General features: G+C 39.4%; 1 protein-coding gene across 1 annotated transcript; it reads left to right on the top strand.

Annotated features, from left to right (window-relative positions):
- Window positions 1-18,327: 18,327 nt before the first annotated feature.
- LOC306894020 (GTPase IMAP family member 9-like) lies at window positions 18,328-19,535 on the top strand (the record flags this gene model as incomplete). Its single annotated transcript, XM_079456240.1, has 3 exons — window positions 18,328-18,349; window positions 18,500-19,129; window positions 19,498-19,535. 3 exons carry the CDS (start codon window positions 18,328-18,330, stop codon window positions 19,533-19,535), a joined length of 690 nt encoding a protein of 229 aa, XP_079312366.1.
- Window positions 19,536-22,212: the final 2,677 nt, after the last annotated feature.

Below are 22,212 nucleotides of genomic sequence, written 5' to 3'. Positions count from 1 at the left end.
AGACACTCTTTTCACTTCTTTGGTGAATGCATCATCCAAAAACCTAATATCCTTGCTTCTTTGTTACAAACAGTCACATAAGTGTGTGATGTTTTCTTGTAACTATTCTGTTTCACTCCGTTTTTGGGGAAATTCATTCTGAATGAAATCGAGAAATACAGAGGGTCAAAAGCTGATCTCGTCCGCACGATCAAAGTTGTTTTATCTACATATATGCACTTTCAGGTGTCTAAAATAGATATTAAAATTGTAATGTAATGCATACATTTTTTTACAAATAATGAAAAATGATTTGTTGGTTCAACTTAAAGAAAATAAGTTACATGGTTGCCTTCATTTTTTTATGTATGTTATTAGTTAACTCAATGAATTTCAGTGAGTTGACTAAACTCGTTGATTCAACTAATATGTTTAAATTGCATTAATATTTTTTTTTAAGTTGAACCAACAGAACAACAAATAATTTTTACAGTAAGACACCTGAATGAAGATGGTTTAGCATGTCCTACTGAACGTCTGGATAAAATCTATGATCTGCGAATCAATGCAACATTTCAGAAATAGAAACAAGCAAAAAATAGTTTTCGTCAATCAGCTTTTAGCTTTTTATGCGTGACATGCGTCAGGCAGAGCTCACAAGATTATATTTCCACAAACACAAGCTAAAAAAAGTACCATAGTCGATTTTGTTATTCTGTGATCCGTTAATCCTGATTACCGTATGTGTAATCTGGACGCTGTGTGATTTCCCAGATGAGAACTGGATGGAATTGGATGGGGGCGGATTAGGACATTACCTGGATTATGGATTCCTGCGATGAGTCATCTGAATCAGTCAAGCGGTTGACCTGTGCCCTCGTGCGTGCGTAAGCCCCTCTCCTTCCTGACATTTAACCATCATCAGACTCAAATCATCACAATCCATCCGGCTCCAAAAGCCTTTAAAAACGTTTGTCTTTGATGAATGAGTGTAAATTATTTTTATATCGGTTTTAAGACGAGCAAGTGTTGTTATGGAGTGTCACACACAACTATGCAAAGTGTCATCGTTTATCCTTCCTCCCAAACCTTCAGTAGTAGTGAGTTAATTATAATGTAAACTTCAGCCTTGGCAGCCACAATATTCAAGCTGCTTCATTTTTTTAATAGAGCAAAATGACACTTTCATGATTCTTTTAATCAAAAAATGTTGAAAAGATAAAAAACCCACTCGGTCATTATTGAAAGCAAACGAACTCTCCCCACTACGGGTCAGTTCGGCCCTCAGGCACAACAGAAATGAAAGTATTAGCTGAGTTAGTAAAGCTAAAACAAAGTAAACGTTTAACATGCTATAATTCAGTAAGAGAGAAAAGAAGGTGATCTACAGATATGAATATTAATGAAAAACTTTGTTGTTTCTAACAACAGATCCACACTTGACGTTTTTTTAATGGTCTGTTCATTTTATTTAATGATCGTGAAAACAGCTGCTTTAAAGTGAGAAATCATTTCATCCTCTTTTCACTGTGAATAAATGCAGTGTCTCCTGCAGGATCTCACATCATAAAGATTGAGTTCAGTGCTCAACACCTGCCTCATTGATGTCCCTGTTCTCGCAGCTGCAGGCCACACTTTCCTGTACTGTTCATGATCAAAAGCCGAACCTCACAACAGACGGTCAGCGGCCAGCGTCCGGCCCATTGGCTTTTATGTTGGGGACCGTGAGTTAGCAATAAAACCATTTGTGAAAGCTTACCATTTTATAAATTCCCCCAAAAGTGGAATACAAATCTGTACTTTTATACTTTTCATTTTGCATCTACAATACTATTTTAATATTGTCGACCTGATAGTATGAAGGTTGTATTATCGCATTTCTACTCACTTTACATTATTTGTTACCATGGAGAGGACATTTAAAATTCAATCCAGGGATAGTTCACCTAAAAATAAACGTTCTGTCATCATTAATTCAACCCGAATATGTATCTGACTTTCTTTAGTGCATCACAAAAGAAGATTTTATTTGTGTCCATGCAGTTTCAGTCAATAGGGTCTGAACGTCCTTCAAAAGATCTTTTCCATTCTACAGAAGAAAGACATTCAAACAGGTTTTGAATGACGTGACGGTGTATCCATGATGAAAGAATAATCCATTTAAGTTTCAAAGATGCCAATTTAACCGAATGATGACGACTGCGCTCGAAATGGAATTGATGATGTTTAAATTTCACAAAAAGCTTCACCAAATCCTCAGTTTTGGAACCCTGTGCTGTTTATCACAAACCGTATCTGCGTGCTGGGTTTGGTCATAACCGTATCTGTAACACACAAAAGTGAAAATAGCATTGAACCCATAGCACTGTGCTGTTACAAGACACATCATGAGCAAACTGTGCTACATCTGCTGCAGACATCTGAGAAGGCCTGAGTACATTCAGAGTGTTAATATACGAGCTACAATCCTCGTGAACGCCCCAGAAACTGTTACGCTGCCAAAATGTTGACTGAAACCTGAAGCATGAGTGAGAAATGACGAATTTCAACGTGGTCAATGGTCCCGGATTAGATAAGCATCATATATAACGTGGCTTTAGAAGTCGAGTTTCCTTAGCTGAAATACTCGCAGACAGATCGAAAGGTTAATTGCAAAATCCCATTCGCTGCACCTGATGCAAGCAGCTATAGTGTGTTTTGTAAGGTCAGGAGGATTGATGATGCCATGTGTTCTTCACAGGAGGACTCAAGGGGGGCTTTAGTGACTGCTGCTGTTATCTTGACACTCATTGATCTCTACTCTTGGAGTCTGATGACTGATCAGTGTGACAGAGACCCGAGACAGATCATAGAGCTTCTTCACAGATTTTCAAGGTCACTCAAAGATTCTCAAGGCAGCTGTTTCTTGATCGTGGTTGCTAAAGGATTAGTTCAGGCAAATATAAATCTCATCTCATATTGCCACAAACCCGTGCGATTTTCTTTCATGGACCACAAAAGATGAAATATTGCAGACGCGGATGAAGTATGTCCAGAGACCTCTTTTCTATTAATGAGACAAGAGCTGAAAATCAACAGCCTTTATCAAAAAGGTTGTAAGACCTTCTTTTGAGTACCGTACAATTGTTTTGTTTGAGAATCAGACCCAAATGTAGGTCATTGTTTGTTGAAAAATCCTCCACCGTATCGCTCATGTTATTAGAGCTTCAAATATGGCTCAGCGATATGTTATATATTAGTCACACATCATAGGTTGCCAGTGCTGTAATGAAGAGCACATTGGAGACTTTCAAGAGATGCCTTGCATTTTTAAGTCTTGAATTTTAATTCAATTTAACCGACCTATAAAATGAAGTTGGTTTAACTAGATTTTTTTATCCTAGACAAAATGAGATTAGTCAGGTTTATATGAAATAAATCCAAATTTAAGACAGCTTTTGAACTACTTACTAGTTCATTTTTGACAGAGCAGTCCTAGTAAATATGCATTCTGCTCAATATTTGATGTTTAATGTAAAAAAGTCAAATAGTTTGGACCGTCATAAAGCGTTCCTTTATTCAGTTCACATTTACGTGAATTGCACTATACACACGATACACAAAACACACATGTACTGCTGCATTACAGAACATTTTCAAAAAGGTACATTACCAAGATAATGCAAATGATTGTACATTTCATTGCAAGTGGCGAATGTCATACTGTATGCATTTAAACAGAAATGGTGATACTGTAAAACCAATGCTCATAATGTTTACAATATACAATACAAGTTATGTTGATTCAAAGCTGACAACATCGGAGATGTTGGTTCATCTGAAGTCATCAAACCACAAATTTGGACTTTGCGGCATCTTGGGATGGGAATATTTAAAGAGATGGTTTCAACCTCATGCCATTCAAACCCGGTAAATGACTCTTTTTCTGAGAAATACAAATATATTCTGGAATGGAAATCGATGGGGTCTAATGTTGTTGGCTTAGCATTATTTTTTGTGTTATGCAGAAGAAAGAAAGTTATTCATTTTTGGAATGACATGAGGGTGAACAAATGATGAATGAATTTTCATTCCTTTCAACCATCCCTTTAATTTCTGTTTAAACTACGGACCCTAAAATCACGCCAAAATCACCGTCCACTCATTCCCGTCATGCCAGCAGACGGGTCAGTCCAGGGATGAGTCAAATCTGTATGTCCGTAATTGATGCCTGTGTGAAGAGACCTCAGAAAACCCCTCTGATTCTGAATCATCAAGCACATGAATGAGAGGTCAGTTAGTTTGAGATGTTTTTACTCTTGGAACTATATATCTAAACACCATTCAGCACAAGTAAAGTTTTTCCAGCTGCTGTGCCCCATGACTCTCTCCAGACGTGACGCATCTCTCTTTGGCATTCTGTTGTACCCCTCTGCACTCCCTCTTGGCACAGTGCTTGTGGATTGAGAATCAGGCAAGAGGCGGCTTTGAAATCGGGCGTTGTCTCGGCAGCCAATCAGAACTCAGCGCGTTGATCTCATTACAGGACGAATGCACAAACCCGTACAGGCTCACGGTGAGGGTGAGCATGCAAAAGTAGTCTGCCATTTCATTTAGTCTCACTTCCACTCGTGCTTTTGGATGGGTAGAAAGACCCGCAGTGTCCTCCGTTGACCACTGCACACCTTCACCTCGCTGACTGAATGACACGTTCTCTGCTACTAGCAGAATATTTCATAGCACATCAGAATGAAACACTAAAGGGGAGAATCCTCTTCAAATTCTGACATCTGTGACAAAAGTCAAGCCTATTCCATCTTCATCTCTGTCTTACGATGCAAAGGGTTTTGGGGTTGTAAAAAATGGTTTTATAACTACTGGACTACAGGGGTGTTGTTGACGTACAGTATACCGGTTTTAAAGCAAACAACAATACAAGTGTTTCTAGAACTTGTGGTTTAACCATTTAGATAAAGCCTTCGGCATTTATTAACTTCTCCACCGATCAATTATTCCTTAGGCTATTAAACTTTCAGATTATAATAATGTGACATTAATATTAATGAGCCACAACATCGCCGCAGCACATCTTGACATGTTAATGTTTTGATTTATATAATTCAGTGGCGTCAATTCACCTAAAGCCAAAGAATGGTAGACTCGCGAGGTCATCCAATCTTACTACTGTACCTCTGACATATTCATTCCTGACCCTATCACACATACTGCTACTCCAGCAGCCATCCTCATTTCTAATAAAGCACGCTTGAAATAATCTATTGAAGAAAACCTCATATAGTTATAAAATAATAAAAGCAGATCTGATATGTGATGTGAAAAATTGTGAGGTGAAGAGCCATAGCCTGATATCATTATGTTGTCTAAAGAAAGAGAAGAGAAAGAAACTGGACATGAAATGAAATTATTTTATCAGCTTGTTACCGAATGCAAGCTTAGTTTCGGTTTTTAAGTAAGAAACGGTTTAATCATTTGTAAATATATTGTCAAATATGTTATTAAAAGACATTGATAATAAATGTTTGTGTAATATTAAACTGCACCTCTCAAAATGATTTGCAGCTGGATTACCGTGTGTTGTTAGTTTTGAGCGGTTGTTTGAAAATGACAACCCTTGGAATGTCGCGACTGGCCGATCAGAATCAAGCATCCAACTGAGACGTATAATAAGTGTTTTTAACAAAAGAATTTAAGCATTTTGTTTTGAAAATATAGCTGAAATACACATTGTTGCTGACTGACTGAAACCTCATATCTGTGTTGTCAAAGCTGGCAAGCTTTGTCTTTTCCTTTTTATTGGTTAATATTAGCAAAACCCAAACAAAAAGTAAGGTACGTTTAGATTTATACAGTGATGAATATCTGTCTTTGTGCATTTTTTTATGTCTACAAAGCCTCTGTTTATTTTACTTCATGTCCAATATGAACTCTTTGTTCTGTTTGTTTTTACCATTTAATTTGGCTGAGTTGTGTTTTTCTCTCAGGGCTCCGCCAAGCAGATTGAATTTAGTGAACAGAGCCCAAACACTAACTGGCTGAGGGTACTTCTCTCTGGGGTATGTTGCTTTGGCACAGCTGGGTATAAAATATTATGTTTCTTTTCTGGATGGTCATTATTAGTAGATAGTCCTTTTACTCATACGGCCGCTGAGTCTCTGCTGGTTATATGTTCTATTTGATGAATTTTGGGTTTGTGCGTGGACGTCTGAAATGTCTCAGTCTGATTAAGTCAATGAGTTTTCTCGGCACACATCTGTGCTCTTAGATGAATGCAATTCAAATGAGATGAGATGTGATGTGATGTGGTGAATTAAAGAGGTGCTGCACATGTTTTAGAGGCATCTGAGAGGATTTTACAGATACATCAAGATTTGAAAGCAACAGGTTGTTTATTGGTTTTCAGCACACCGTGTGCTGTTGCTGGTTTATGTTTTCCTCTTTTCTTACCACAGAACCAGAGATTGAAGGGCTGTAGTTTTGAACTACATCAAATAAGCTATTGATAAGTGAGTCAATTTAACATGAATGATGTTGTATTTCACGACCCATTTTCATAACATGGTGAAAGCTTAGGTCATGAATGTTAAATAGGGCATACCGATATTGTTTGGTAACTTCTCTGATCTGTCCAGTCACGTAGCACTTAATTCAATAGGCTGACCTGGATCCACTCACCAATGTTTACTGTACATTCAGTACTTCCCAACTGGAAGAACATAATTCATATTTATGAGCCTTAGTAGTAGTCTTGCATGGCCAGACCTTCAGACGGACGGCAGAGGGGCTGGGAAACATTGGATTGCAAACACATTTCGTTTAGAGCCACTTCAAGGGTCACGAAAATGTCTCCGCAGTAACAGATCGGTGTGCATTCACAAAGGTCTCAAAAGCTTGCAAAAACACTTTAGCAGTGAAATGATGCACAGTTTACTCGATCAAGATCATTTTCACAGATGTAAACACAGCAACTTTCTTCCTCGATCGCGTAGATTTGTGTTGGTTCCAGACGGGACCTTAAAGAAAATGACACACCCGTCTCCTGGAAATCCTGTAGAATTCAACCAATCAGAGGATGACTTTAAAAAACTGAGACGTGTGTGACGTCTGAGAATATTACAAGGCCGAAAAAGATACAGAGAACAATTTCGTTCACTTTCAGCACCCAATTTTTTCAACACCTGGATGGTCTGATTGGGGTTGGAGCTGAAATCTTCAGGAGACCTCTGCTCTGTTGGATCACTGATGTTTGGCGATTGATGATCACAAAACCGGATGTAAGAAATAAAGACTGTAGCAGTTGGAAAGTGGTGTGTTTACACCCGGATATTATACTGTATATGTAACGCTTATATAAATTTGAGCAACATGGCAAAATAAATGCTTTACATTCCAGACATGAGCGCACGTTCAGCCTTCAGAGAGAGCCTCCAGCCTTTGCTGTCATAGTTTGAAGGAAAGGCTTGGAGTTCGTTTACACGATGAAAAACTGAAAAGTTTTGCGTGCACACCATGCCAGGCCAGCCGAGGTTGCTGTTGCGCTACAAAGAAACCCCACGTGCTTGCGAACAACCGCATACTGTTTTGATCTAAAAGTGCTGTTAATACACGTTGTCTGTGTGTATGTGTGTTTAAAGTAGTGTGCATATAAATAATACGCTAGTTTTAGTCGTGCAGTAAATCTACTTTTTGCTGGAGAAATGATAGTAAGTATGTCAGGCGGCACAAACATGCAGCATGGAGGCCGCCATTATTGTTTGGGGAATACACGCGAATGCCTACACACATTTTTCGCACTAGTTAGATTAACCGGAACCAGGGACACTTCCAATAACAACTGATGCATTTGTTGCATCAAAGAGTGCAGAACAGTACTCTACTCTCAGCCAGTCTTGTCTCATTGTTCCAAGGTTACCAGAGCGGGCAGGATGCAGTCCAAGGTTACCAGAGCGAGCAGGATGCAGTCCAAGGTTACCGGAGCGGGCAGGGCGCAATCCATTCCCAGACCTGACAAATGCTGGACGAAGGACGTGGCGACTCTACAAAACTTCAGTCGCTATTAGATTATTAATGATAATTTTAAATCTAACTTTTTTTATTTTGCCTTGTTGTGCAAGCACTGTCGAGCTTGTGCAGAGGCTGCAGTTTTTGCCAGAGGGGAACTGGAATCCCCTGGTTAGGCCTGGTTTCCCTCTGAGGTTTTTTTCTCCTCCAATGGAGTTTTGGGTTCCTCGCCACCATTTGCATACTGTTCTGCACTGTTTGCCTGGCCGGGGGGGCTGCTAGAATTTGATAGTCTTATTTAATTAACACTGCATATAGGAATTTATTGTGTGTCTGATATTTGACCTGTGTTTTGACTTCCATAACCTTTTATGTTTTACTTATAGTCAATGTTTTCTTGTACAGCTGCTTTGTAACAATGAAAATTGTAAAAAGCGCTATATAAATAAAGCTGACTTGACTTGACTTGAACGTGCAAAATGCATGCGTATGAAATCATCGTTTTTGGAAAACGTCGCCTTAAGACTTTACACAGAAGTGATAATGCCGTCGTTTAGAATTTTTTTGCGTTATCAGTCCCCCAAAACGGCGTACGCCAAAACGGCGTAAATGAACCTCTCAGAGGCCGTTTACACAAGACCGTTTTCAACTAAAGACTGAAAACATTTCATGCGCTTTGGCTGTTCATTTACATGAGAAAGGTGTTTAGGGAATGAAAACCAAAAGCATCAGCAGCAGGTCATCTAGTGATCAGTGCATTTGTGAAATGCTGGAGATGTGCCATAACACAATTAAAGTTATGTCTTCTCAAATACTGTCTCAAATACTGTATGTCTAGATTTACTGTTTTGATAAAGTAATCATTTCAATCACATTTTCTAAAAAGACATTGTCCAAAAAAAGCTTCTCTGAAGGTGATTTAAAGTAGATCTGAAGCAATCAGATGTGAAAGTCCTAATAATGATAAAACTGCCACTTCCTGACATTTGCATAAATAATCTGAGGTACATTGTGGTGAGGAAGGCGGGACGAGAGCACCGGTCCAGCATATCTCACGGAGAAGATCGGGAGCTTAAGAGGACGAGCGGCAGGAATGTTGAGGCGAGAGGACCAGGCCCAGACATGTGTTAAGTTCGTATTGATGTTTTATGTCTTTTACTTCTGTTTTATTGTTTATTTGATTTGATTAAGGTTGGTTAAAAGTTTGCCGGTTCCCGCCTCCTTCCTTCACTTTTATGGAACTTTGTTACATACATTTTACAGCATTTCTATAATGTGATTGTAGTGAAGTGAGTGACTCGTTACCACGTCATCCTCATTATATATTTAGCCAATGGGGTACCGCCCTTAGTGTATATAGACTGTGTGTGCGTGCCTCCTGAGATGCGTCATTGTCGAAAGCCCGCCGCTTGTCTTCATCCCAAGAGATCGCGGAGGTATGCGTTTCAGCTGTGCAGCTGGTTGTTTTGATTGTAGTAGTAGGTGATGTTGTATTGTTTCTTTATGTTTAGTGTGACACTCGGCCATCAAGGCTGCTCGTTGTTCTCGTGGTGACATCCACACATCCACATTGTAAGTTTTAATGTTGTATCGTAACTTTTCAGGAAACTTGTTTGTTTGAATGATCCGCAATGCATTTTAGTGTGGTGTGCCTTCGGGGCTTCCATTGGTTTGGCATCCCTTACTACCCGTGTCGGAGTGCCAGCTGCTTGTTGACTCACTCACAGATCCATCGCATGACTTCTGTGTGCCTGTGATTTACGTGTATGTTTGTGCGTGCCGACATTCAGTCAGGGTGAGTACATGCGCTATTGTTTCTTTTTAATCTGCAATGGTTTTAATTAGATGATTAATAAATATTTGTTAAATCTCACTGCTCTCGTAAAAGCCAAGTTCGCTCCTTTGAATGATCTGCAATGCATTGTAGTGCGGTGTTGGTGTGGCGTCTCTTGGTGGCCGTGTCGGAGTGCCGGCTGCTTGTGTGTTTGTGATTGCGTGTGTATGTGCGTGCCGATGTTCAACCAGGGTGAGTACGTTGGCTATTGTTTCTTTTTAATCTGTAATGGTTTTAATTAGATAGTTAATAAATAATTGTTAAATATCTTTGCTCTCATTAAAGCCAGGTTGAGCCGCCATATTAACAACTTACTGTCAGTAACCCTTGCTTTTTGAGCCACGTCTGCTGCTTTGGGGGGAACCATAACTCCCTTGGGGATCCCATCCCGTCTACTGCGTAGTTTTAGGCTCTGGTGGGCCTTAAAGGGTTTTCTTTGTTTCTATTTTTTTGGATTCTGTTTTTGTTTATGTGTGTGTCTCTGTATGGATTTGGCTGGTTCTGTCACCAAGCCTTCAGCTGTATGAACTGATCCCAGACAAATAGTTTTGTCATCAGAAATACTTTGGTGACTGATTGCGTGTTCTGTGTTGTGACCGCATCGTCTTGGAAGTGTACTTTTTTTGTTATAAATTGTTGTTGTCTCTTTGTTTATGTGGATTGTTTATCTTTATTTCTTTTATTTTTGTATTCTGCAGGAGCTGGGTTTTCCTGGAAGTGGGCCTGTGATGGTAGCTGCACGGCCTTCACTTTAACACTAAGGGAGTGTTGTTATTTCTGATCACTATTTGTAGTGGAGTGTGACTTTCGAATTGCGGTGTTTCTGCCGTATGCAGCTATAGCTAGCCTGCTTTCAGGGCCCCAGCCCCTGCAGTGATTTACCTAATTTTCGTCTGTTTACGGATCGAGACAATTTATTTAAAGTTATTATTTGGGTAGTTGTTTTCTTTAATAAAAGGGTTTTGTTTAATTGTGAACTCACGCCTCCTGCCTTTCTTGAGCGAATGAACTTGCTTACCATTTATTAGCTTATTTCCCCGGTAACTCGGGGTGGCGTAGTCAGTACTAGGCGAGCCACGTTTTGCTACATGTGGCGTAGTCAGTACTAGGCGAGCCACGTTTTGCTACATGATGTTAAAAGAATGTCGTCTCAGGGGTAGATGGGTATATTCAGGCCAAAAGCACACATATATTTTGTATGTTTAACTACTAGCTGTATTTTAGAACAAAACTCATTTCTGGTGAGAAGATATTTTTCAATGTTGGAGAAAGCTGTTTATTTTCTAGATATGATGTGTATTCATGTAAGACGACATTAAGCTCAACATCTATATTTTTCTCACCATGTATAAGAAGGGGTCAGGGGTTAAAGATGAATATCTATTATGTGAAGAAATCGATAAACTCCTCCAGAATAGCAGCCACGCAGGTTTCCTCCCACAATGTGATACAAGAACAAACAGGTCAAAGTTCAATGAAAGTGCCGGCCCGTCCAACAGGCAATACATTGCAACCTGCATAATGTTTATGACGCATTAAGGGATGTCAAATACGTCTTATTGCGCATGCTTGGAGTGTTCAGGATTATGGGTAATGTTGTATCTCATAACAACGACATGTTCATGTTACATCAAGAAATGCTTAATTGATTTAGAGATAAACAACGAAGGACTTATTTTGGTGAGGTTGCGGTGGTAGACTCAGGCAAACTATGGCATCAAAATTAGACTTTTCAGGAGCTAGAAAGAGAAAAGCAGAAAAAGAAAAGCAAGCTCAAAGTAAAGGTATGTTCTGCTTTACATTGTTTAATGCGTAAACTAATTTTTAATAAATCAGAGGTTTGTTAGAATCTAACGACGACAGAATTGTCTTTTCCTTTATGAACGATCGCTTTAAATTTCTGCTCAAAAGACCAAACTGATCAACTGGTTGTTAATGTGAAAATGTATAATTAAAAGTCTGAGGAATGCGTGTGCTTTCTTTACAGAGAGATGTATCTTCACTAATTTGCATAATTTGATATCAATCTGTCTCTCTCCACCGGAGTTCCTCCCACCAGCCCGGCAGTCTAGGGGCAACCTAAACATTACTATTCTGAGAGAGCGTGCTGTTCAGAAGCACAAAACACAGTGTCTGTCAAATCTGCTTTACTAATAAGTGTCAGTGTTTGTGCCATATTTCCAAATTCTCATTAATTGCAAAAGTGTCAAAAAACAGCACTTAGCAGCGTTCCAAAAAGAAATGTCATAACTTTTGTGCCAATTCTACTTTGTGAACTCTGAGGATTCAGATGGGAAATGGATTATTATAAACACTAGGTGTTTTGGCTGGAAGTTTTCTCAAAGGAAGTGGAAGAAACACACTGACGTTTCCAATTGGGATGGCAATAAAAAAAGACTGATTAGCACCTGATATTCTGAAATGACTGTCTTCATGAAAAAGCAATTACCGTTTGAACAAAGCTTTTCTCTCCAACACACACAAATCATGTGTTGCCACTGTTTTATCCATCATCTACATTCATATTAAACTTGTGTTTATTTCATTCATTTTAAAGCCTCAATCTATTATTATTATAACCATCATAATATATACTGTAAAGTAAAGCTAACTTAGGTGACCTGCCCAAATGAGATACAGATCAGGATATACACCTGATATGACAAACATCAAGGACTGCTCACTAAAACAATGACATACATTGAAAGCAGCACATAAATGATGCAGGAAGGGCATAATGTCAAAAAAGCACATGCTTACAAAATTGCAGAAGCTTTGACCTACAGTAGAATAGAGATTGACGATGGAAACTCTTTGGAGACATCGATAATGTTCCTTATTTACCTGATGGATGATGCTGCTACAGGAAAGACATGCACACAATCATTTTGCTGTTGTTCAAGTCTGTACAATCCTGAATGATGTGATAATTCTGAGAGGATTTGTCTGTATCGGCTGAAGTGTAGTTCTCACCCTATGATGTGACATCAGGATGTGAAGAGCAGGAGATGAGAGAACATGAGTGTTTGTATGTAGAGCGGCAGGGGTGCAATCTCACCTATACAAGGATATGTGGTGGAGATCATGGACAAAATTAGATGTCTTCTGAGAAAGGGAAAAAAAGAGTGGAAATACAGACATTCAGAGAATCAAATCGAGGTGTGAGCACTAGAAAAACTGTATTACAAAATATAAAGTCCCAATGAAATGAAAAATGACAATACCAATTTTTTACTAAAATATTGCAGTGTTTATTGTAAACAGTTTATCAATGCGAGTTATTCTCTTTCTCATAATCTTCACTTAAAATCTGAAAATGCACTTCTGTCCTGTAGAGATGCTGGGAAATATGCAGTAAATGATCTGCCTAGTTGTAGCAAATATATGTTAACATTACACAAATCATTTATGTAGTGCCAACATGATCGTATTAAGTTACATAACTGAACATGAAAAAATCATGTTGTGACAAAATTGTACAAACATGTTGATTTAACTTAAATGAATCAAATTGGCCCAGCAGCAAAAAACCTTTTTTTCAGTGCAGCTCTGTAATGTGATCGAGCTCTTTCATGTTGGAGCAACACTGCCTTATAGTAAAGTATACTGCAATATAAAAGTCATTCTGTGTTTGGTGGTAAAAATCTGATCGCTGAGAGGCTGCGCATCTAGTGAAGCAGGACTCGGCAGATGTCCACCGACCTTTACCTCTGTTGAGTTAACTCCGGTTATCAGCACTTTTCTGAAGCTCCCTTTACCAGCAAATCAAAGCTACGACGTGCGCATAAACAAGAAAAAGACAAGCTTAAAAAAAACGCTTGCCGATGTCAGATATAACAAAGAGTCATTCCCTTCAGCTGAACCGTCTTTGGTTTTGAAATATCACAGCACAGAAAAAACTCTATAACTTCAGTTTCATGTTTCTATTTTAAAGTGGATTGCCGACTCCACATGGGTCCTAAAGAGTGACATGTCATGGGATGTCAGGTAACATTATAATTCCCATAATACTCAATAATTCTGTAAAATAGTTTTGGTTTTCTCCATTTCTAATTAAAATCTGGCAACTCCACGGCACATATAACAATTAACCATAAAGTAAACAGATGGATTGTTTTTTTCAAATTACAGTACAACGAGAATGAGATTTTAATATAACCATGTGCCTTAGGACTTGAGAAGGTGATTAACTGTCATAAAACAAACATGGTAATGGTCCATGCAAATGTTTATTTGCTTTTATATTTGATTTGGGCAGCTTTACAATTCTCTCATAAACGACTTACAAAGGGAAGAGCACACGGGCTGGACGAGATCTCTTTCTGCTCATTTTCACAAGTGGTCAAACTGCACTATCCATACTGTATATACAATTCAGCTTGTCTGAGCTTATGGAGTCTTATGAGAGAAAAAACAAGGAAATAAGCCCCCCAGGAGGCTCGGTCTGTTCTCCAGTACATAATGATGGATTCCATCTTTGATTGGCTGCTTTATTTCAGCTCTGAATATGACCACAGAGAATAGATCAGATAAAAAATGTGTGTCTCGTATACATCAATTTCTCAGCTTTTTTAAAAAAGCTTTTAAGACGCTTTTCAGATGGTTTAAAGAATAACAAACACTGTTGTGGTGCAGTCAAAACCAAAAACATCTATTGAACGGATGGATGGATGATGATGCTACAGTATGACATGGTTCATTTTTCCTGAAACAAGGTATGATTCTGTGAAATACTCTACAATGTTTACGGTGTATCAAATCAGAATCTATTTTCAACAATATGCATCCTTGATCTGCACAGTCTTTTTATATGATTCTAGAAACTAATTTCTCAGTATTCATGGGTTCATCTAGCAGAGAGTAGGCTTTGATATAAACTGTGTACACGCAGTATCACATCCATTCCACGTATAGGCTATGGTTAGGAGTTTTGTAAAAGCACTACAGCATCTACAATGTTTTAAACTATTATATATAGATGTACATTTGATGTGGTTGATCTGATAAACTCCATGTTAAGAGAGTGACACCGTGTCTACAATACTGTTTAATGCGACAAGCGAGATGCGACATGGAAACCTGCATGTTCTTAATGGGTTTGTTGCGTCGCGCCACATCCATTGCGGACACAATTTAAACGTATAATGGGTTCTAATACGTTTCTAATGTCTTTTGTCGTGGTGTGACGTGTCGCATCGTGCCAGTCGGTCTGGTGTAGACACGGTGTGAGAGAGTAAATGTGTTTTATCATTTCTTAATTTTTTTATAGTTTAGATTTGGATGACCTCTTGTGGTAGACAATGAAAACACATACACTTGCCTTTTATGTAAAGTAATCTATAAATGTTTTCTCACTAAATGAATATTTACCGCTGAAAATACATTTTGATAATGAAATCTACAGATTAATGAATTATTATTATTAATTTGAGGACAGTTAAAACAGCTCACAGTAGACTGAGAATCTAAAATATAGTATATTAAATATACATTATATTTGTATATTTACATTAAGTATTTGTAGACGCTTTCATCTTAAGCGACAGTGCATTCAAGGTATATATATTTTTAATACAAACTTTAGCTACAGGAACATACGTATATTTTTCTACTGTGATTAAATAATATGTTTCTAAATCAAGTTTTACATTTATAACTTCAACTGTCATGTCTGTCCAGTTGGGGGCAGAACTGTCTCATGAAAGAGGCGTGAAGTGAAATCAGGATTTACCAGCTTCCCCATTGACCTGTCTCTGTAGACTTTTTATTCTCATAAAACATCAACTATTTGGATTTTTAGAGTTACTTTTGGCAGTTTTTTCTATGACTGGCCACACTGTCACATAAGCGGTCGTAATAAGCTCTCTTACAAGGTTCTCATTCAGCCTCAGCAGCTTCAGTCTCTTCCGGACAGTTGCTGTCTGCTGCCATTTCCTGGTCCTCTCTTCTCGCACCGAGCGGGTGTCCTACCATCAGCTGTATGACACGATTGCCGACGGTCTCTCACGAGGTGAGAAAAAACAAACAGAGGAAAGGAGTTTCTGCTTGCAGTTACAACCTTATAAAACCAAGTCAGACTTTATTTTTTCTAAAACATGTCCCAAAATGTACACCCATCTTTGAAAAAACATGGCTTAATGTAAATGAATGATACATATGTGTCATATACATGAAACCTTATAATTCAAAGGTAACAAACAGACATTGGTTTGATTTTTGATTTATGTTACAAGTGGGCCGTAACAACCTAAATGTAGATAAGTGTGAAGTCATGTGACTTGTGCTGCCTGTTTGGTTACTTTTGTTGTGTCCCCACACTCAGATCTCTTCCTGCTCCCGTGAGGGAACTATTATAAGAATCATGCAAGCTTGATGAAACCTTGGATTACAGGTATTGTTCATGTTTGTAATGATAGTATGTACATTTTAGACCGAAAAAGTTTACTTTCACTATACATGAGTTAATGAGGTTCAATAACATCAAACAGTTTCACTTTTATCCTTGTATTAGAGAACAAATCTGTTTGTAAAAGGTTTTGTTCAGTGTTCAGAAAAAAATTACTAAGAATATGAATTCATATCATGTTAATATCAATCTGTTCATTCAGACTTTTACGCTATATTTGTGCTTTGCGGGTGTGTGTTATGGTGAAAGAAAAGTGTAATACGAATTATTTCAACATCTGAACAAAACTGAAATTCTGATCAAACTGTATTTAGCATATATAGAAATAAAATATTTTATATAAAAGGCTCACCACTTTTATGTCTGACTACTTTTGCAACAAATGTTTTACATTTTTTTTGTTTTTGTTTTTATTGAGCTTATTTAGTCTCTCTTGTGTTCATTCCTTTGCAGAGTTTTTCACATTTTTTTAGAACTACAGTAGACGAAAGTTCACTCACTCCATACAAAAAGAGAAACTTCTTCCTTAACATATTCGCATGCGGCTATTGCCATTTCTAGCTCTTTTTTAAACATAATGATAATATACAATATTACAGATGTATGGTTTAACTGCCTTAAATTGTAGTGAATTTAATTATTATTATTTTTTAATTCAGAATACATTCTTTTTGTTTTCATCAAATATATTTTTTAGTGGTCATGAGGAAAGACATAAAACCTGTTCTGTTGGTTCAACGAAAGAATAAAGATCGGAATGAATATTATTTGCCTAAACCATATAAACCTAAATATTCACCTTAGGGCAGCATGTAGCGACTCATCAAACCACATAACATGTACAGTATGTTACAATTTACAGTAAGTGGTCGGCCAGTATGTGCGTTAGGCCTACTGTCGCATGTCCTGCTGCCACCCGCAAAGCCGTGCAGATCCATTTCCATTCGAGTAAAGTAAATGTAATATTTAGAAAACAGCATTTAAATATTTATCTTACATAAGTGTGGGATTCGAGATACAATATTAAAGCCCATGTAGAGTGAAGTGAAGGTCATTTCTGCATGACAGGAGGCAACACAAAGGCCTCATATCATGATCATTTTCCACGACTCCAAGCAAAGTGCCTGAAAGTTATAAAAGGACATTGTTATAATAATGAATAATTATTCCATTTCTTGCTCACAAAACTGAAACTGCTGAACTTTCTCGACACGCTACATGTTTCAAGTCACCATGGCGGCCTTGATTTGGAGTTGGAAATTTACCGCATTGTTGGATGTTGAAAAGTCATATACAGTGGACAGTAAAGCCATGCATTCAGGCCGAGACATGTCATGCGGAGGAGATTTATATAGAGTAGGAGACATTTCTGAAATATGAAATTAAAGTAGAACAGTTAGTGGAGTTCATGATAACCTTCAAGAGTGCGCAGGATCATGGAGATGATTTCCTCCATACACTGGAAGGTTATGATATTGTGTCATCTCAAACCAACGTACACGGAACGAGACGTTGTTTTAGTAAACATATTGTTATTACACGGTGGCAAATTTCCTCAGTGCAATGAGAGCAGAGGTGGCTTAGTCATCTAAGATTTTAGTGGGAGTACGTCAGAACCTTGCGTGGGTATAGTCTATTCCAACAATTCTTCTGTAAAAGCAAAGAGAAAATCTTTGTTACCAACAAGGAAAGGAGACGCTAGAACGTAACATGCACACTTGTGATTAGTTGTAAAAAGTTGTTTTAAAAGATGATGGACCGTTTATGATCCAGAAACTGTGCATGGCTGAGGGTTGTTCATGCAACCAAACTTTATGTACGTTTACATTTTAAAGCATTTAAGTGAAACTATTGAGCATTATATTGAAGTGTGAGCTGTTTTATCATTCAGGCCTAGAGTATGGCCCCTCAACTCATTCTCTGTCAGTGTTTATGATATGAACACACACCAGTGTTGACTACACATAAGTCACAGACTGATGGAAATGACATTATAATGAAATGATAAAAAACTATTTTTACAGATATTCCAGCTGAGTAAAAAGAAAATTATAAAAACTGACCCATAGATGCTCTGACTTGTGAAGAAGGTGAAGGTTTGGAGGATCCAATGGAGCATGTCAAAGAAAAAGGTGAGTCTAAAAGATTTGTTGTTGTTTCTAATAAATACAAATTGCAGAAAGACACACACACACACATCCTGGCCATTATTCTCTTCCAACTTAAAAAAAACAAATATATCAATGTATAATATGCTTAAAAATACTTTTTTTAATCGCTAGGTAAAGAGAAGTCCCGTCTGACTGTTGCCTTGTTTGGAAACTCTACATCAGTCCGGTTCGGTGATGCTAACATTCTGCTGGGAGAAAAACACCTTGTTCTTAAAAATGTAGAATTCTTCCATTTCTCCAGGATTGTTCCTGTCCAGATGAAAATGTCGGACCATCATGTCTCAGTGGTTAACATGATTGATTTCACTGCACTTCACCTGGACTTTGTGAACTTTCTCATTGGTCACCTAATGCTTGAAAATGAAATCAATGCCTTCATTTTGGTTGTGCGACTGGACCAGTTAACAGATGCTGATACGATGGGTCTCGAATGGTTACAGAGAGTATTTGGTGACAGAGTTCTTCAGTTTGTGATGATCCTCTTCACTTATGAGAGAGATTACTGTGACTTAATCATAGATGATAGGGAGAAACATCCTGTTGTAGACCATCTGCTAAAAAAATGTGGAGGAAGATATCACACCTGCAGAAATATCATGAACGACCAATCAGAGATGAGGGAACTGATGGATAAGCTTCACTGTTTGTTTAATAAGAACAAAGAGCAGTGTTACACTGAGGAGATGTACAACACATGGTTCAATAGACCAATTGACTGCCATAAGAATACAAATGAAACTGGTAAGAAATGTTTGTTTGTTTTACATCGAGTCAGGGTTGGGCTTTTTATCGTAATCACAAATTCACAGCATAATTTCTATTTGCATAACCTAACATGCAAAGTTCTGATAGAAACCCTCTAAATCCGTCAGATGACTTTTCCTCTAAACAAGCATTTTTATCAAACTCCTACATTTACATTCAGCAATTTCAGATGTTTCAGACCGGTCCGAGTGTGGTATTTACAGTAGCGGGTTTTGAAGATAAATATTATAGTATGTGGGAAGAGCATTCACTAAAAATAATCATCTAATTTTTGAAATCTGAAGATTTTTGAGTATTTCAGAAACTGCTGATCTACTGGGATTTTCACGCACAACCATCTCTAGGGTTTACAGAGAATGGTCCGAAAAAGAGAATCCAGTGAGCGGCAGTCCTGTGGGCGTAAATGCCTTGTTGATGCCAGAGGTCAGAGTAGAATGGCCAGACTGGTTCAAGCTGATAGAAAGGCACCAGTAACTCAAATAACCACTCGTTACAACCGAGATATGCAGAAGAGCATCTCTGAACACACAACACGTCATACCTTGAGGCGGATGGGCTACAGCAGCAGAAGACCACACCGGGTGCCACTCCTGACAGCTATGAACAGGAAACTGAGGCTACAATTCGCACAGGCTCACCAAAATTGGATAATAGAAGATTGGAAAAACGTTGCCTGGTCTGATGAGTTTCGATTTCTGCTGCGACATTCGGATGGTAGGGTCAGAATTTGGCGTCAACAACATGAAAGCATGGCTCCATCCTGCCTTGTATCAACGGTTCAGGCTGGTGGTGTTATGGTGTGGGGGATATTTTCTTGGCACACTTTGGGCCCATTAGTACCAATTGAGCAGAATTAAAAACTGAATAATTTATTATTTATATATTTTTTATAACTATAGTTTGATAGGAATTACATAATAAAGCAGCTTCTGATAAAGTGGTTGAACCTGGGGAGGTGGTGCGTGTCTTCAGACTTCAGATCTGCCTACCTTTCATCACTAATAGAAGAAAACCAGCATAACCTTAGGTTTTTATTTGATACAGTGGCTAAATTAACCAAAAATAAATCGTCAGCGACTTCTGATTCTGTATACCAGCATAGCAGTGATGATTTTATGAACTATTTCACAAATAAAATCCAAGATATTAGAGAAAAAATTATAACTATGCAACCAGAAGTGAATCCCGCTAAACAAACGACTAACTACAGCGCCTCTAAGGAGAAATTACGTTTATTTTCTACTATAGATCATGATGAACTCTCTAAAATCATTAGATCATCTAAATCAACTTCATGCATGTTAGACCCTATACCTATAAGTCTACTGAAAGAGATGCTCCCAGAAATTATAGATCCTCTACTTAGCATTATTAACTCATCTCTGACATTAGGACATATGCCTAAAGCATATAAGGTGGCTGTTATAAGGCCCCTTGTCAAAAAAAACCATCTGGTGTTATGATCGTGAGGGGAGAACCCAATTGCAGGCGGCGAAACGGGGATGAAGGGGTTAACAGAAGGGACTTTAATATATATATATATAAACAGAAAAACAAAAACCCACGAGGGGGTAACAAAGGAGTACACAATAGCAAAACACGACAAATTGAAAACCAAAGACTCAAGAACTCAACTATAAACACTAAGACTAACCTGAACACTCAAAGACTAGATTTTAAAGTTTCTAACACAACAAGGCTTAGGACAGGGTAACAAGTACAACGAACCAGCACAAGACAATGAACACGAGGATGTTTTAAAGGGAGACAGACAAAGGATAATTAACAAGGGTCAGGTGCGGGTACTGAAACACTCAGGGAAGGTTAACGAGGAAACGAGATGGCGGGAAACACTGACGAGACACGAGAAAGCACATGGCTTTCTCACACAAAACCTAAGGCTATGCCATGACTCCGCTGCAAGACCAAAAATAAACATGACATGATAGCGGAATCATGACATAAGCCCCCCCTTAAATGAACACCTCCAGGTGTTCATCAAGGGGTAGACTAACAAGACAAGACGGACTGGGAACACGACAATACAAGGCAAAACAAAGAAAACAATATCACGGGGAAACAAGCAAGCAAAATCACAGGGTTGGGGTGAGACAATAAAAATAATAAACATGGGAGGGGGGGTGGGGGAACAACAAAGTTCACGGGAGAGTGTCCAAGAGGGTAGGGATAGGGTGGGACAGTCCTAGTTCCCGGGGGCGCTCGCGAGCGTGGAATCCCCGGGGACTTGATGGGAGAAGTCCTCGGGGGAACTGTTCTTATTCCCGGCTGGAAGGCCGGCTGAGCCACAGGCTGGAAGGCCGGCTGAGCCACCGGCTGGAAGGCCGGCTGAGCCACCGGCTGGAAGGCCGTCTGGAAGGCCGGCTGAGCCACCGGCTGGAAGGCCGGCTGGATAGGACTGGGTGCAGGACTTGACGCCGGCTGGAAGGCCGGCAGGGCAGGACTGGGTGCAGGACTTGACGCCGGCTGGAAGGCCGGCAGGGCAGGACTGGGTGCAGGACTTGACGCCGGCTGGAAGGCCGGCAGGGCAGGACTGGGTGCAGGACTTGACGCCGGCTGGAAGGCCGGCAGGGCAGGACTGGGTGCAGGACTTGGCACTTGCGTGGACGCCTGGGCAGGACTTGGCACTTGCGTGGACGCCTGGGCAGGACTTGGCACTTGACTGAGTGCAGGTGGGACCACCGGACTTGGGACCACCGGACTTGGGACCACCGGACTTGGGACCACCGGACTTGGGACCACCGGACTTGGGACCACCGGACTTGACGGGACACCAGGAGGCCCGCTGGACAGGGCCCCCCTGCCCGTATGACGCCCCCCCAAAAAATATTTGGGCTGAGTTCCGGCGTTCTCCTCCGGCTGGAACCTCGGGCTGGACACCACACTCCTCCTCGGCTTCTTCTTCTTCGCCCGGCTCACGGTGGGTGTAGCCGGTTGCGTAGAAGCGGCGGGGAGCATGACCAGCTCCGTGCTGGAAGAGTTGAAGGGTGCCGAGGGTGAGGAGAGGCCCACAGCCCCGATTCGCCGGGTACGGCCCTCGG

This window comes from Barbatula barbatula, assembly GCF_947034865.1.
Source record: "Barbatula barbatula genome assembly, chromosome: 5".
In the NCBI taxonomy this organism is placed as follows: domain Eukaryota; kingdom Metazoa; phylum Chordata; class Actinopteri; order Cypriniformes; family Nemacheilidae; genus Barbatula; species Barbatula barbatula.
This window is presented reverse-complemented; position numbering and strand designations above follow the sequence as displayed.